Source organism: Ailuropoda melanoleuca, chromosome 5, assembly GCF_002007445.2.
Source record: "Ailuropoda melanoleuca isolate Jingjing chromosome 5, ASM200744v2, whole genome shotgun sequence".
Lineage (NCBI taxonomy): Eukaryota > Metazoa > Chordata > Mammalia > Carnivora > Ursidae > Ailuropoda > Ailuropoda melanoleuca.
The window spans coordinates 78,654,689-78,669,245 of NC_048222.1; the positions used below are offsets into that span (position 1 = coordinate 78,654,689).

The 14,557-nt window shown below is 46.3% G+C and overlaps 1 protein-coding gene across 1 annotated transcript in view; it reads left to right on the forward strand.

Moving 5' to 3' along the window:
• The window catches only part of EPHX2 (epoxide hydrolase 2), a 69,269-nt gene that overhangs the window by 34,366 nt on the left and 20,346 nt on the right, over positions 1-14,557 (forward strand). Inside the window, exons 9-12 of the mRNA XM_002914434.4 lie at positions 2,005-2,039; positions 6,920-6,946; positions 9,049-9,134; positions 12,115-12,226. Coding sequence (XP_002914480.3) covers positions 2,005-2,039; positions 6,920-6,946; positions 9,049-9,134; positions 12,115-12,226 — 260 coding nt within the window. The remainder of the gene's footprint in view (positions 1-2,004; positions 2,040-6,919; positions 6,947-9,048; positions 9,135-12,114; positions 12,227-14,557) is intronic.

Genomic DNA, 14,557 nt, shown 5'->3' on the forward strand with positions numbered 1-14,557 from the left:
CAGGCCATTCAGCCTGTCATGACCGGGGAGTGCCACCATGATTGTTCCCTGATCGTCATGGTACCCACTTAGCGGCTGCTTACTACCTCTTGCATAATGCAGAGACACTTTAGAAAACAAAAGGAAAGCTTCTAGTCAGACATCCAGGAAAGATACTTAAGGGTTTGTTTTTTCCAATTTAATTATTAAAATGTCTATTTTCATTCATCTAGACTATGATCTTCCCTGAATCCCCTAGGGATAACTCAGTAATTAATTTATCATTCATATTAGAACACCATTAAAAGTGAAAGAAACACTATTAGTAATAATACACATAAACAGAAGTGTTCTGGACGAACTGGGACTTATAGTTATACATACCCTAATTATAACTATTTTTTAAGAAAACAATAATTTACAGGGTCCCTGGGTGGCTCAGTTGGTTGAGTGACTGACTCTTGGTTTCGGCTCAGGTCATGATCTCAGGATCGTGAGATCAAGCCCCGTGTCGGTTTCCACGCTCAGCGCGGAGTCTGCTTGAGATTCTCATTCTCCCTCACCTTGTGCCTCCCCCCCCACCCTGTGCTCACATTCTCTCTCTCTCTCTCTCCAAAGCAAATAAATAAAATCTTTAAAAAAAGGAAACAATAATTTACACATTAACTATTGCTGAAGATTATATATAACATGAGTTCTAAAGCCAAGCATGATGATTTGGAATGCATACATACACTTTGCAGATCATTTGTGTATAAATTTCATATCATTTGGCAATAGATTTTAAGTAACAAATTGTTTTCCCTTAAAATTGTGAAGCTGTTGTTCCACTATTTTCTATGTTCCCTTGTTGCTGTTCAAAAATCCCATGCCATTCAGATCCATGAAGCTTTCTATGTGCCTGGGGGTTTTTTTCCCCTTTTACCCTTAATACCTTTAGGATCTTTTTCTTTATCTTCTTGTGTTCTAAAACTTTATGATATGGTGCCATGATATGGGTCTCTTTTCATCCACTTCTCTGGGTACATTTCTTTCAGTTCTTGGAAGTTTTCTTCAATTATTTCTTTGATAATTTTTTTCTTCTGCTTTCTCTTTTCTTTTTTGCCTCCTGGAATTGCTGTTATTGTTAAAATGTTCATACTACCCAAAATGATCTACAGATTCCGTGCAATCCCTGTCAAAATCCCATGGGCATTTTTTCCAGAAATAGAAAAAACAATTCTACAATTCATGTGGATCCACAAAAGACCCCAAATAGTCAAATCAATCTTTAGAAAGAGCAAAGCTAGAAGGGCTCACACTGCCTGATTTCGAAATATATTACAAAGCTACAGTAATCAAAACAATGTGGTATTGGTATAAAGACAGACATAGAGCCAATAGAATAGAATAGAGAGCCCAGAAATAAATCCACACGTGTACGGTCAGCTGATCTTTGACACAGGTGCCTAGCACGTGCAGAGGACAGTCTCTTCAATAAATGATGCTGGGAGGGGCGCCTGGGTGGCACAGCGGTTAAGCATCTGCCTTCGGCTCAGGGTGTGATCCCGTCGTTATGGGATCAAGCCCCACATCAGGCTTCTCTGTGATGAGCCTGCTTCTTCCTCTCCCACTCCCCCTGCTTGTGTTCCCTCTCTCGCTGGCTGTCTCTATCTCTGTCGAATAAATAAATAAAATCTTTAAAAAAAATGATGCTGGGAAAATTAGATATCCACATGCAAAAGGATAAAATTGGACCCTTACCTTACACCATCCCAAAAATCAGCTCAAAATGGATTAAAGACTTAAACGTATGACCTGACACTAAAACTCTTAGAAGAAAACAAAGGTGAAAATCTTAACGACGTTGATTTTGGCGATGATTTCATGGACATGATACCAAAAGCACAGGCAACAAAAACAAAAACAAGTAGACTACATCAATCTAAAGATTTAATAAGATATCTATTTTTGGGCAAAGGGGCCCTTTTAGTTTATTGGTAATTTTCAATCATGTGAATTAACTGTATTTCTTTTTAATTACAGAAATAGAAGAATATTCCATGGAAGTGTTATGCCAGGTAAGAAAGATCTTTGGGTAACATTTGTAACATCTTTTCCATCCTGGTGTTTTTATTGATATAAGACAGAAGTGTGGGTATTCATTCAAAATCCTAGGAAAGCATTTCACAGCATTTGGGTATAAAAATCTTACTGAAAGTTAAGATGGTATTTCAAAATGATAGCCAACATGTACTGTCTATCAATGACTGTTCTAAGCCATTTGATGGAAGAGGAAACTGAGTCATGAGGAGTAAAGTAATTACCTGAGAGCAACAGCTAGTAGAGCCAGGTCTGAACCCTGCAGTAGCTCCCACGTCCCTCCTCGTGGCCACTCCACCGTCTTGCCTTTCCATCCTGAGAATTTTAAAAATCACCTTACTTTGGTAAAGATGTTGTTGGCCCGACCTGGGAGTCAGTGTGTGGTGTGGCGGCTGTAATGGCACTCCTATTCTAAGTGAATTATGAGCACCATGGGGCAGGGGCCCTCATCTCAGAGCTTGCCAAGGCCGAGGTGAGAAGACTGTGTGCAAGACTCCATCAGCCCCGGGGCAAAAGCCAAGGCTGGAAGGGCCGAGGGGAAGAAACAGCGTCCTGGTTGGCCGCAGAACCGGCAATGCTAGGGGTGCTTGGTTGGCTCAGTCCGTTGGGCGTCTGCCTTTGGCTCGGGTTGTGATCCCAGGGTCCTGGGATCAAGCCTGGCATCAGGCTCCCTGCTCAGTGGGGAGCCTGCTTCTCCCTCTCCCTCTGCTGCTCCCCCTGGTTGTGCTCTCTCTCTCAAAGAAATAAATTTTTAAAAAATCTAACAACAACAACAACAACTGGCAATGCTGCTAATTATGCTAAAATTACAAAAAGGCTCCATGTAAGAGTCACAGCTCTGTTCGGACCGCCGCCCAACCAGGCCCGCGTGCAGGCCTTGGTGCCTCATAAGAGGAGCCTTGATAAAACCTGCATTTCCAGTTGGGGTTGTCCTTCCTTCTTCCTTTTCCAAATCTTTACCTCTTCTGCTCTGCCACTTCTGATCTTGCTCGTATCTCCCCCGAAATCCTGCCAAGATCTCACCAGTGACCCTGTGGGGGAGGGCTCTCCCCATCCTCCTAAGGTCCATTCACTGGACCCCTACTTGTTTCTGTTGAAATTGGTTCTCAAGCCGGGAAGGTAAATCGGGTCGCTTGACATAACTGCCCTCCTGAAGAAAGTCCTTCTGCTAAGACCAGCAAGATAAAATGTGATGCTCCAGTCCTCCAGCTCCACCCTTTAAGAAGTCATTAGTTCGTCCGCTACTAGGTATTCACCCAAAAGAATTTAAAAAAAAAGATATGTCCCCCAGAACCCGGGACATGAATGTTCACAGCAGCATTATTCACAAAAACCAAAAAGTGCAAACTACCCCAATGTTCCTCGACTAATGAATGGATAAAAAATGTGTGGCTCATCCATGCAGTGGGATGTTATTCACCGTGAGCACCATGAAATCCTGATGCACACTTCAACGTGAGTGAACCTTGCAAACCTTATGCTAAGATAAGCCAGTCCCAAAAAGCCACACGATGTATAATTGCATTAATATGAAGTTTCCAGAAGAGGTCAATCCGTAGAGACAGAATGAAATTAGTGGTTGCCAAGGCCTAGGGGAAATGGGGAACAGGAGTCACGGTTAATGGGTGCAGGATTTCTTCTTGGCGTGATGAAATGTTCTCTAACTACATAGCAGTGATGACCTCACAACTCTGACTACAACTAAAATCTACTGAATTGTACATTTTAAAAGGTTGAGTTTTATGGTATGTGAGTCGTATCTCAGTAGAGCTGTCATTTGAAAAATTAGCACAATATTTTTAATGTAAAATTTCATTTAAAATCCCTGTATAATTAAAAAAAAAACACCTGTATAACCTCGAAATAGAGGGTTATACGAAACTGAATGAAGGTCGATAATACTGTTTACCCTCAAGTGCCCACAAAAACCCTCTTGTCAACTGCATCCCCCCAAATATATTGAAACCTCTTTTTTCTCAACAGCAATTCCTTAACATTGTGTGCCAGTTCATTATACAACTGTTATTTGTTTTAGACTAGGTACCTTTAAGAAACCAGAAACCTATTCTCTGTATGTCTATAGTCTTCAGATTCCAAATTAGGGGTGTTGGAATGAAACATAGCAATAATGTTATCTTTTCAAGTTCATTAACGTGGGGAGGCTTATCTATACCCACTTGTCTCTTTCACTGTGTGTGACCTTGGGTAAATCATTTAACCTTTCCTGGTCATGCCATCAAGTATCTAATGCTCTCCAAGGACCCTCCAGACCTGATGTGATTCTGTTTGTAGCATTAAATAGCAAAAACTCAAGCAAGTAAGTTGTAAAGATCTAATTGGTTTTATGAATCAATTCATAAATCGGGCAGCATCCCATCTAGCAAGGAGAGAGAAGCTCCAAAGGGCTCCAGAAAAGGAAAGGTTTTTAAAGGTAGAGAGGGAGTAGAAAGAAAGGAATGATCAGTAGAGAATCCATCATTTTAGGCAGGGTTGCCCTTCTGAGGGGAACGGGGGGGGGCCCTCAGTGATTTCCTCGTGCTGACTAGGAAATTGCCATGTTGACTGCTTAGAGGTTATGTTTGTGGGGGGCTGAAAACTGCAGTCAGGTTGGGTACTGACTGTTGGTTTACTGACTTGGGGCCTTCACCTGAGTGATGCCATTTTGGGCCCGTGGTTCTTTTTAACAGTAGGATGTGGAAATCACGGAGCTAATCATCAGTCTCTGTGGTTAATTGGAAAGTGAAAAGCAGCTCTCTGGGGTCTCTTACAAGGAAGGGACACTAATCTATCTGATCAGGTCCCCACCCTCATGACCTCATTGAACCTTAATGACTTTTACAAAGACCCTGTCTTCAAATGCAGTTACACTGAGGATTAGGGCTTTAACATGGGAATTTTTGCTACTGCCTTCTCATGTTCTACTGGGGAGCAGTGGGGGGCTTGCCCACTGCTCCCCCATCCAGTGAGGCTGTCACTGCGGCCCTGGGTTTGCAGGGCAGGCCCAGGAGCCAGGATAGCAAAAGAATCAGAACACATTTATGATTCTTTCTCTTTGAAACTGGCACTGGCTGTAGGCAGAACTTTGTGTCCCCTCTGTCCCCCCCAGAAAAGGGTACCCATATTTTGTGGGTTTCCCCAGCAGAACTGAGACCAGAGCAGAGACATCCGAACACTTTTTAATGCTCCTAGGGCAGAGATTACAAGGGCTGTGGGACGCCCTTTGTCTTCTTCCTGCCTCCTCCTGTCTGGAATTTCCATCTTCTTGCTCAATGTAGATGAACAAGAAATAGGCCTAGCCCAGAGAAGGAAAAGAAAATCACCTTTCATTTGGGAAGCACCTGTAAGAGTAGAAGATGGAAATACAATCACATATATTTCTTAAGTGTTCAGCTTCTCATGGTGCGATCTCTGCAGCCCCCCAAAGAGGACATTGATCTGGAGGACTCGAAAGCAAATTAGGATTACTTTTCAGTTGGTAGACAGAGAGGAGGAGTCAAGGGGCTGGAGATGATTTAAAATAATGCTGTTGGTCTGCATGGTGAAACAGGGTGGCTTTGAATGTTCTCATGTTGAATTTCTGAAATCAGACCTGGAGTCAGTCCCAGTTCTGCCACTACTAGCTGCATGGCCTTGGCCGCATCATTTGACCCGTGTGAGCCTCAGTTTACTCATCTGTAGAGTAGTGCTCCCCCTTCTGCCCCGCAGCACTACGTGAGGGGAGAGAAAGTGATGAATATGAGGGCCCTCGCACTGCTCCTGTGGCCACGCTAGGACTCCACGGATGCAGCTCCATGAACTTCATATGAGAGCAGGCAGAAACTTCTCACGCGGCTCAGGTGAATGGGGGGCAGTGTTGACAAACGAGATGTGACCGTGTAGGAGGCGTGAGGCTGGGAAACGGGAAGCCGGTGCGGCTCTCTGCAGGAGCTGAATGGCCTGCCAGGTCTCCGATTCATTCTCTCCACACCTCTGCTCTGGCCTCCCCTCCACCCTGTCCCTGGCAGGATTCCCTGCTTGCTCATTCTGTGCCTCGCCAGGTATGACAGCCCAGCCCTGATTCTGGAGGACCCTCATCCCCAGCATCTCCACACATCTTAGACACCTTTTCTAGACCCCATGCTTGCTGGCCAGTGTGGCCAGGCATCCGCATCTGTGCTGCTGGGCAAGGGACAGGTGCTTGCTGTCTAGGGACAAGAAAGCAGCCAGACCTCTCCACAGCAGTTTTCCTTCCCTCTCTTTGTCCCAGGAAGAAGCCACGATTTCTGTCTTACAGTGGCTATGACCCAGTTAGGGATGTGCAGTGGCAGACCCTAGATAATTTGCTGTGCATGTCTGGGGTCTGCCTGGTGACTGAGAGGAGGCTGGAGAGGAGAGCGCGCGAGCTCGGGAAGTGACTGAACGTTGTGTTAGTGCGCTCGGGCCACCAGAACAGAGGACCATGGACTGGAGCTTCAACCTCAGACATTTCTTCTCTCTCAGTTCTGGAGGCTGGACGTCCAAGATCAAGGTGACAGCAGAGTTTCATCTGAGGCTTGTAGATGGCCGTTTCTCCCTACATCTGAAAGTCTCCCTCTGCGTGGGTCTGTGTCCAAATCTTTTGTTCTCATAAGGACACCAGTCAGCTTGGATCCTGGCCCACTCTAACGACCTCATTTTAACTTAATCACCTTTAAAGACCCTATCTTCAAATACAGCCGCATTCCAAGGTACTGGAGGGGAGAGGTTAGGGCTTCCGCATGTGAATTTGGGGGAGACGCGATGCAGCCCCTAAGGAAGGCAGATGCAGGAATTCTCATCTTGAAGCAGCTGAGGTGGGTGCATACAGTTTCTGATTTTTTTGGTATGTTTTCTTTCTTAGGAGATGGTAACCTTCCTGGATAAGTTGGTGAGTAATTATTTGGAACTGATCTCTGGCGACTTCCGTTTGGGTGGGCAGTTAAAGATGCAGCCTTTGAAGGTGCCGGCTGTTAGAGCTCCCGAGGAGAGTGGCGAGGGCAGGAACGGCACACTTTGGGGCAGTGGGAGGCAGGGTCGGTGGTCAGAAGGGATTACAAACACAGAGGTGGCAAAATGTGTGGAGGACAGTGTAGAGCCAAGTTTGTCTTATTTTTTTTGGTTCATGGAAAGCAATTTCCAGAAATTTGGAAACTATCCTATAGGCTAATATTTCACAACTTTTTAAGATTGATATCCCTTTAGAAATACCTCAAATCAGGTGCTTTCAGGTGACATTGGAATGCCAGTGCCAAACACAAGCAGGTCAATGACGGTGATCGGAGACTATACTTTTGCATTTTACTTACAGAAGACTGAGATTGCAATTAGGTAGTACACTTCTCCCACCCTGAGTTAGGTCACGGTGGCGGGGTGAGGACACTACAGCCTGGACTGAGGTGCAGAAGGGCTGAGCCAAGACAATGACAGTAGAGGCACAGCGGAGAGAGAACCTGAAAACAGCGATTTAGACCTGTTTGTTGGATATGAGAGTCAGGTGGAGAATTCGAGATGACTGGAGTTTCAGTTCAACAGCAAGGCATGGGAGCAGACGCTGCAGGAAATGAGGCAAAGATGTCATGGTCCCTGCCCTCTCCAGATTCTCAGTCCCAGAGAATTGGCTTTGGACCTTTTGAGAATGATGGGGTCATCTAGGAGGACATGGCCTGTTGTGACCCTAGAGTGACTTCCTATCTAGAAGATTTCCAGCTGGCTGAGACAGTCTCTGACTCTGATTGTTGAAAGAGAGTCCCTGGGGTTGCTGGCGGGCTGAGGTAGGCGTGCCTCCCTGGTCCAGGCATTCCTGGGACGCAGGGGAGGGAAGGCAGGCCCATTGCAGGTGAGGTGGTCCTCTGCCACCTGGAGGTGGTGGCTGAAGCCATAGGAGTAGATGAGTTCTTCAGACAGGACTGAGGGCTGAGCCGTGAAGTCCTCCTGTGCAACAGGAGAGGAAGTAGACTCAGTGAAGTGAGAAAAGAGTCTAGAGAGCATAGTGTCACAGAAGCCCAGGGAAGAACATTTCAAAGGAAATATCTGATGCCGCAGAATGATCAGAAGAGTGAGAGCCGAGAGGGGAAAAAAAAAAAACTATTATAAGTGATTAATAGCCTTTAAGAGGGAAGTTTCAGTGGACTCAGGGATCATGGGGAAGAAGCCAGGATGCAGGGACTTAGGAAGGTCGTCAGGGGCAGATCATTGTGAGAAGCTGGACACAGAGAAGACAGAGGGTGGCAGGGAGCTGAGTCAGGGAGCCACTTTTCACGGTGGTGGTGAGTTTGGGGAGGCTCTGAAAGGCTCTGATGTGGCTGAATGCAGCCGGCAGGGTGGGGTGGTGGAGGGGAGAGCCCGATTTTAAGTTGGGGAGGCCTGGGTCTGGATGACCATCCATGTGGCCTCGGGCAAGTTGCCTAAGGACTGTGAGCCTGTCTCCCTATTGGTAAAGCGTGTATTAGAAGGTTAGGGAGGCATTTCAGACAGCAGCTGTACAGCAGAGGAAAGGAAGCTGCAGGTGCGGGGGGGCGGCGGATTAAAGATGCCTTTGAGGTTTCAGTGGTTCGTTAAGGGAGGAAAGATCCCAAAAGAGTGAGGAGTAGAATCATAATCACTCAATGAAAGATGAACATGGAGCACAGGGAGGTGAGTCATACTAACTTTAAAACACAAAGTAGAAAGAGAGGTGAAACAAATTTCGATTTGAGGGAAGGCAGAGAGGGAGAGGGAATTTGGGGCCGGTGGCCTTAGGCTTCTAAGAAAATATGAAAGATCCGCCATCTGTAGAGGCTCTGGGGGGCCGGTATGTGTGGGAAGGGAGGCTTGAAGAGGGTGGACGTTAGAGGAACTACTGCGGGGTGGGTAGAGGAGAAGTCCTAGGAAGTGAACAAAAGGATTGCCAGCTGAGGGTCTGGGCCTAAAGGGAGCACAAGGCCTCAGGGGTCTCAGCACCCCATCCTGGAAGCCTGCTCACATTCAGCTCCCGTCTTTGTCCTTCTCTAGGGCATCCGTCAAGCAGTGTTCATTGGCCACGACTGGGGAGGCATGCTGGTGTGGAACATGGCTCTCTTCCACCCTGAGAGAGTGAGGTAATTAGGCCTCAGGCACCAAGAATTTGGATTTGAATTCCCATTAGAATCCTTCCTCAGGTCTTGAACTCCAGGAAACTTCTTGAAAACAAATAGGTTATTTGGGAAGGCACCAAACATCTAGCTTCCTAGTGCCCACTGACCCATTAATAAGGAGGGCTCAATGTGTTAGGAACAAGGCCTGTCCCAGGTACTGGCAATGGGACAGCTAACTCAGGGCCTGGGTAGCCAGTGGGAATGCGGGACAATGGTGGTAGACTTTGGGGGGAGTGGGTGAGGCAGCGAGGGTGGAGGGGTCATAGAACTGAGTGCCGGAAGAAACTTCTGTCCTGCCCTGGGAGTTAGGAAACATGGCTTTCAGTTTTGCCCTGAACTGGCTATGTGACAAAGCACTTCACCCATTAGGCCTGTTTCCTCAACCACAGAGCACTAATGGTAACTGCTTTCAACTGTAACAACCTGCAGAATGCCGTGCGGGTGTCAGGTTAGAATGGCATTTCGTGACCACCATCACATCATTCAGACTCATTCTTCGACTGGCATCACGGCACCGGCCCCAGCTTTTGGAGGACAGGTTTTGAACCCAGAGAGGCAGGTGGTCTTTGTGGCCACGCCCCCATTGAGCTGGCAGCTGTCGAGAAAGCCTGCGTCACCTCCCATTTCAGGCTGGGATCTTAGCAAATTAAATAAACACCATCCTTCACACTCATCTGGATTTCCCTAACTAATCCAGTCACTTTTTATTTGGTGACGTTTACAAGAATGGAAACACTGGAGAACTTTGTTCAGCCCAGCATCAGCTCAAATGGCAGGATGATGTCAGAGACCAAAAAGACTCAAACACTTCCTGAAATATTTTAGAAGTTTTTGCACTCTTGTGCGTCTGATCGCTTTAGCTTCTCTGTCTTCTCTTTCATTCAGAGTTGAAATAAAATCTCAGTTCTTAGGAATTGGGTCACTAGAAAGTTACTGTACAGAGTGTATTAGATGCTTCTTGAAGGCAACGAAAGGAAACAGAGCAACAGGCTTATGATCTCTACCTTGAAGGAAGTGAAACCCCTTCTTGTTGTTTTATGAAACTTAGTCTCTCTCTCTCCCGTGAGAATTTGAGAATATTTAACATTAGCCCAGTGAAGAGGGTTGTACCCAGAATAGCATTAGGTCTGAGACACACAAGCATGCTCTGGATTCATGTTCCTCCTCTCATTGTTCTGTGTCCGTCCTGTCTGTCCTTAGTTTGGTAGTACTTGCTCCTTTTCCATCTGCACTCATCAAAACAGCCCTGCTAGTGCCTTTCTGGGGGGTGGGAGGGAACCAAGAGCCTGTTCCAGGGCTGTCCCTACTGGGACACAGCATCTCTGGGCCTGGGCAAAGCTGGCTTTTAAGAATATTGTTGACATTGATCTTCACGTTTCTGGCCAGAAAATGAATGGGGGGGGTGGGGAAGCCCACCTTTAATGTGGAATATTTCTTTAAATCCTTGGTTTGGGCATTCTACTCAGATAAACTGCAGGGACCTATTTAATGTAAGGGTCTATTCACGTATTTGGCCAAGAATACCTTTTTTTATCCTTTCTTTGACGATCATCTAGAGATTCTTTTCCCAAAAGGAGGCTGTGGTTTAGCTTTTCCCATCTTAATGCAGTTGGCAGCAGCATTTATCTGCTAGCATTTCGTGTGGTGATGATAATTTTCTTATATATGGAATAAACTGTATGTCGAGGCAGTTGAAAACTTTAGTCTTCTCAGAATATTTAGAAAAAGCTAGAATTTTTTGACTTGTGATTTAAGTGATGCTTAAAATAGGTTCACTCTGGTAAATGAGAAACCTTTAGGCTTTGGTATAACTTGACTTTATAGCCTAAGCTGCCCTAACGGTGGCTACTGAACATTTGGAATTTGGCTGGTTCAAACTGAGATGACTGTAAGTGGGAAGTACCTTCCAGATTTCAATGACTTAATACCAAAAAAAAAAAAAAGTAAAATACCTAGTCAATAATTTTGTATTGATTATGTGTTAAAATTATTGATATTTTAGATATATCGTGTCAAATATTAAATTATTTTAGTCAACATTAGATTTTAAATTAATATTAATTAACCTATAACTATGTTTTAATTGGCTAATAGAAAAGTTTAAATGATATGTGTGGCTCACGTTATGCTTCTGCTGGTTGGCACTGGTTAAACCTCAGCATTTTTCCCTGATGATTTCATTTGTCCTAGTTACCCCATGCCTCCTAGTTTATATCTCCCCCAGATATTCTCTCCTCCATGTTTCTCTTTCGGGAAGGAGTTTCCCTAGGATCAGAGTGGGCACCAGATCCCTTACTGATGAGCCAGGCTAACTGTGGTCCTGGCTGACTTCTGCTTGTGTTCCCTCTCTCGCTGGCTGTCTCTCTCTGTCAAATAAATAAATAAAATCTTTAAAAAAAAAAAAAAGAAATTATAATCTAAATTAAGGTTGATATACTGCACATGGTGTGTGTGTGTGTGTGTGTGTGTGTGTGTGTGTGTGTGTCTTTGTCTCAGGCAAGAAGGTGAGAAATACTGGAGTTCAGTGGGGAGAAACCACTGGGCTGGGAGTCAAGAAATCAGAATGCTGACCCCCTTCTCACACACATGGCTAGTGTGAAATCTTGTGCATATATCCCTTTGCTGTTCTGAGCTCCTGGGGTTTTTTGTTTTGTTTTGTTTTTTAAGATTTTATTTATTTATTTTGACAGAGAGAGAGGCAGCGAGAGAGGGAACACAAGCAGGGGGAGTGGGAGAGGGCGAAGCAGACTTCCCACTGAGCAGGGAGCCCAATGCGGAGCTCAATCCCAGAATGCTGGGCTCATGACCTGAGCCGAAGGCAGACGCTTAATGACTGAGCCACCCAGGCGCCCCTGAGCTTCTGTTTTGGTGTGTAAGGACCTTTTTGGTTCTTATGGACTGTCTTCTTACAGGGTCTGTGTCTTGGTGTCTTTTTTTCCCACAGGGCAGTGGCCAGTTTGAATACTCCCTTCATACCTGCAAATCCCAATGTGTCCGCAATGGAGAGAATCAAAGCCAATCCCGTTTTTGATTACCAGCTCTACTTCCAAGAACCAGTAAGTTTGAGACCCTGAGAACCATGATTTTTGTTCTTCTTTCCTGTTTGTCTCTCCTCCCCCACTGGCTTGATTTTCTCTGTGCCCTTTAATTTTCCATGGCATTAGTCAGAAATGGTTTTATACGTGGACTCAGGTGAAACGGGCTCCGTACCTCAGCTGGTCCTTCCCAGGTGATGACACATTTCTGTGTGTGCGTATTTGGGGTGGTGAGGGGAAGGGAGTAGAGTTCTCCTGTTTCTCTGAAATTGTGGAGTGGGGGATGCTGAGTGCTGGTTTGGAGCTGTCCTCTCTCAGTTCTGTGGCTGAGAGGCGGGTGAAGCCCACCTCTGGTTGGCGACAGTTCGTGGACTCTTGCTAGGCACCTGGCACCTCACTTGCTGAGGAGTGTGGTTTGCGATTACAGGGAGCGCCAGAGCTTAAAAGCCCTACACCAGGTCCCAGGTGTGCTTTGAGATATTTAGGAGGTTCCTGGGTATCACCTCATGTGACACAAGAGTGCCTTTCAAAGATGCCCCCTGGACTTTGGGTTGATGCCCGTGATGGGGTGTCACTGCCACGTTCAGGGGGATTCACTGAGAGCAGCACTGTGAGTCATCTGGCCTCATCTGTGGGGGCACCTGCCACTCATCCACTGGTGGCCTCTGGACCCCAATGTCCAGCTACATCTGGGTAATTCCAGAGAAGATAAGAGATGTTTCCTTAGCCCTCCCAAGAGATAAGGATGGATTGAATTAATAAAGAACACAAGAGCATCCCCCCCACTTCTCTGACCCAGACCTTGCCCTCGCTGCTCAAAGGACAAACCATCCTCAGTGATGGTCACAACCATCCAAGTTTCAATTTGGCAAGTAACCCTTCTCTAAGAATGGTTTTAGGGGCACCTGGTGGCTCATCAGTTGTCTGACTCTTGATTTTGGCTCAGGTCATGATCGTAGGGTCATGAGATTGAGCCCCAGGTCAGGCCCCATGCTCAGCGGGCAGTCTGCTTGAGATTCTTGCTTTTCATCTCTTCCTTCCCTCCTCTGTAAAATAAATAAATCTTAAAAAAAAAAAACAACAGCATACACATATACACAAAGAACAATTTTAATTGATAAGATGGTGCCTCGGAAGAGGGACTTTTTTAAAAAAGATTTCATTATTTATGTATTTATTTGAGAGAGAGAGATCGCCAGGGGAGGGGCAGAGGGAGAGGGACAAGCAGACTCTGCGCTGAGCGAGGAGCCCAATGCAGGGCTCGATCTCACAACCCTGAGATCATGACCTGAGCCAAAACCGAGAGTTGGACACTTAACTGACAGAGTCACCTAAGCACCCCAGAAAAAGGAACTTTTTGATTCTGGCAAGACTCATTCAGTAAGACACCAGAGCCTCCAGCAACATCATGAAAAGATGCTCCGTGCATCACGTCCTTCACTGAGGCCAGGCCTTACTGTGCTGAGTGTGGGAAGTGGTAGGTGTCTCGGTGGCATATGCCTTGGCCTTTGGGAATTGGGGAGGGAATAGGGTCCCACCCAAATCTGGGAAGCTGGTGTCTGGATTCCTCTCACCCCTTATCTGACCCTTTCTCAATCTCTGGCTCTGTGTAGCCCCCACCCTCAAGAGCCCAACCCCCCCCCCCACCGCCCTTTGTGTGCCCAGAGTATGCCCTTCCAGAGGACCGCCCCCCAACTGACCCTTCCATCACCAGTGCCCCATGCTTCATAGTTACTTCTCACCCTCTTCCCTCTTCCCTCACCCAGCCGCCATGCTCCAGGTATGGGCAACAGGCCCTCCACACTCAGGCCCCAGCTGCCAGGCTGCACCATATGGGGGATGCAGAGGGCGAGGGAGGGCATGGGCTTTCATGCCCACTTCTTTCTCTTCCACCTTTTTTCCTTTTTCTTTCTCATCCTTTGGATTCAATATTCGTAAGAAGACTCCTATCTGCTGCACAACAGGGGTGCCCCCTGATGGGGGTGAGGGGTTAAGCATTACAAATATGTTTAAATGTCAGAAATGTTTGGACTGGTGTTTCTTATGAAGAATTAATATCCATGAATTTATCTAGAAAATGCTCCTGCATCTTCTGTGGTGTGCCAGTTTCAGAGATGAGTAACAAGGTCTGCGGGTAGAAGCAGCTCTTGGAGAAACAGGCAGGTAACACGTACCTGGAGAGTAAGGCCGCATACGGGACCGTCATGAAGGCACACCTTACTCGGGAGCTTGTAAGGAAACACAGTTCATTCTTACCAAAGGAGAGACATTTGAACTGGCCCTCAGAAGATGAACAAGATCTGTGTGGGTGGCTAGGGGAGGGAAGGGCATTCCAGCCTGAGGGGACAAATG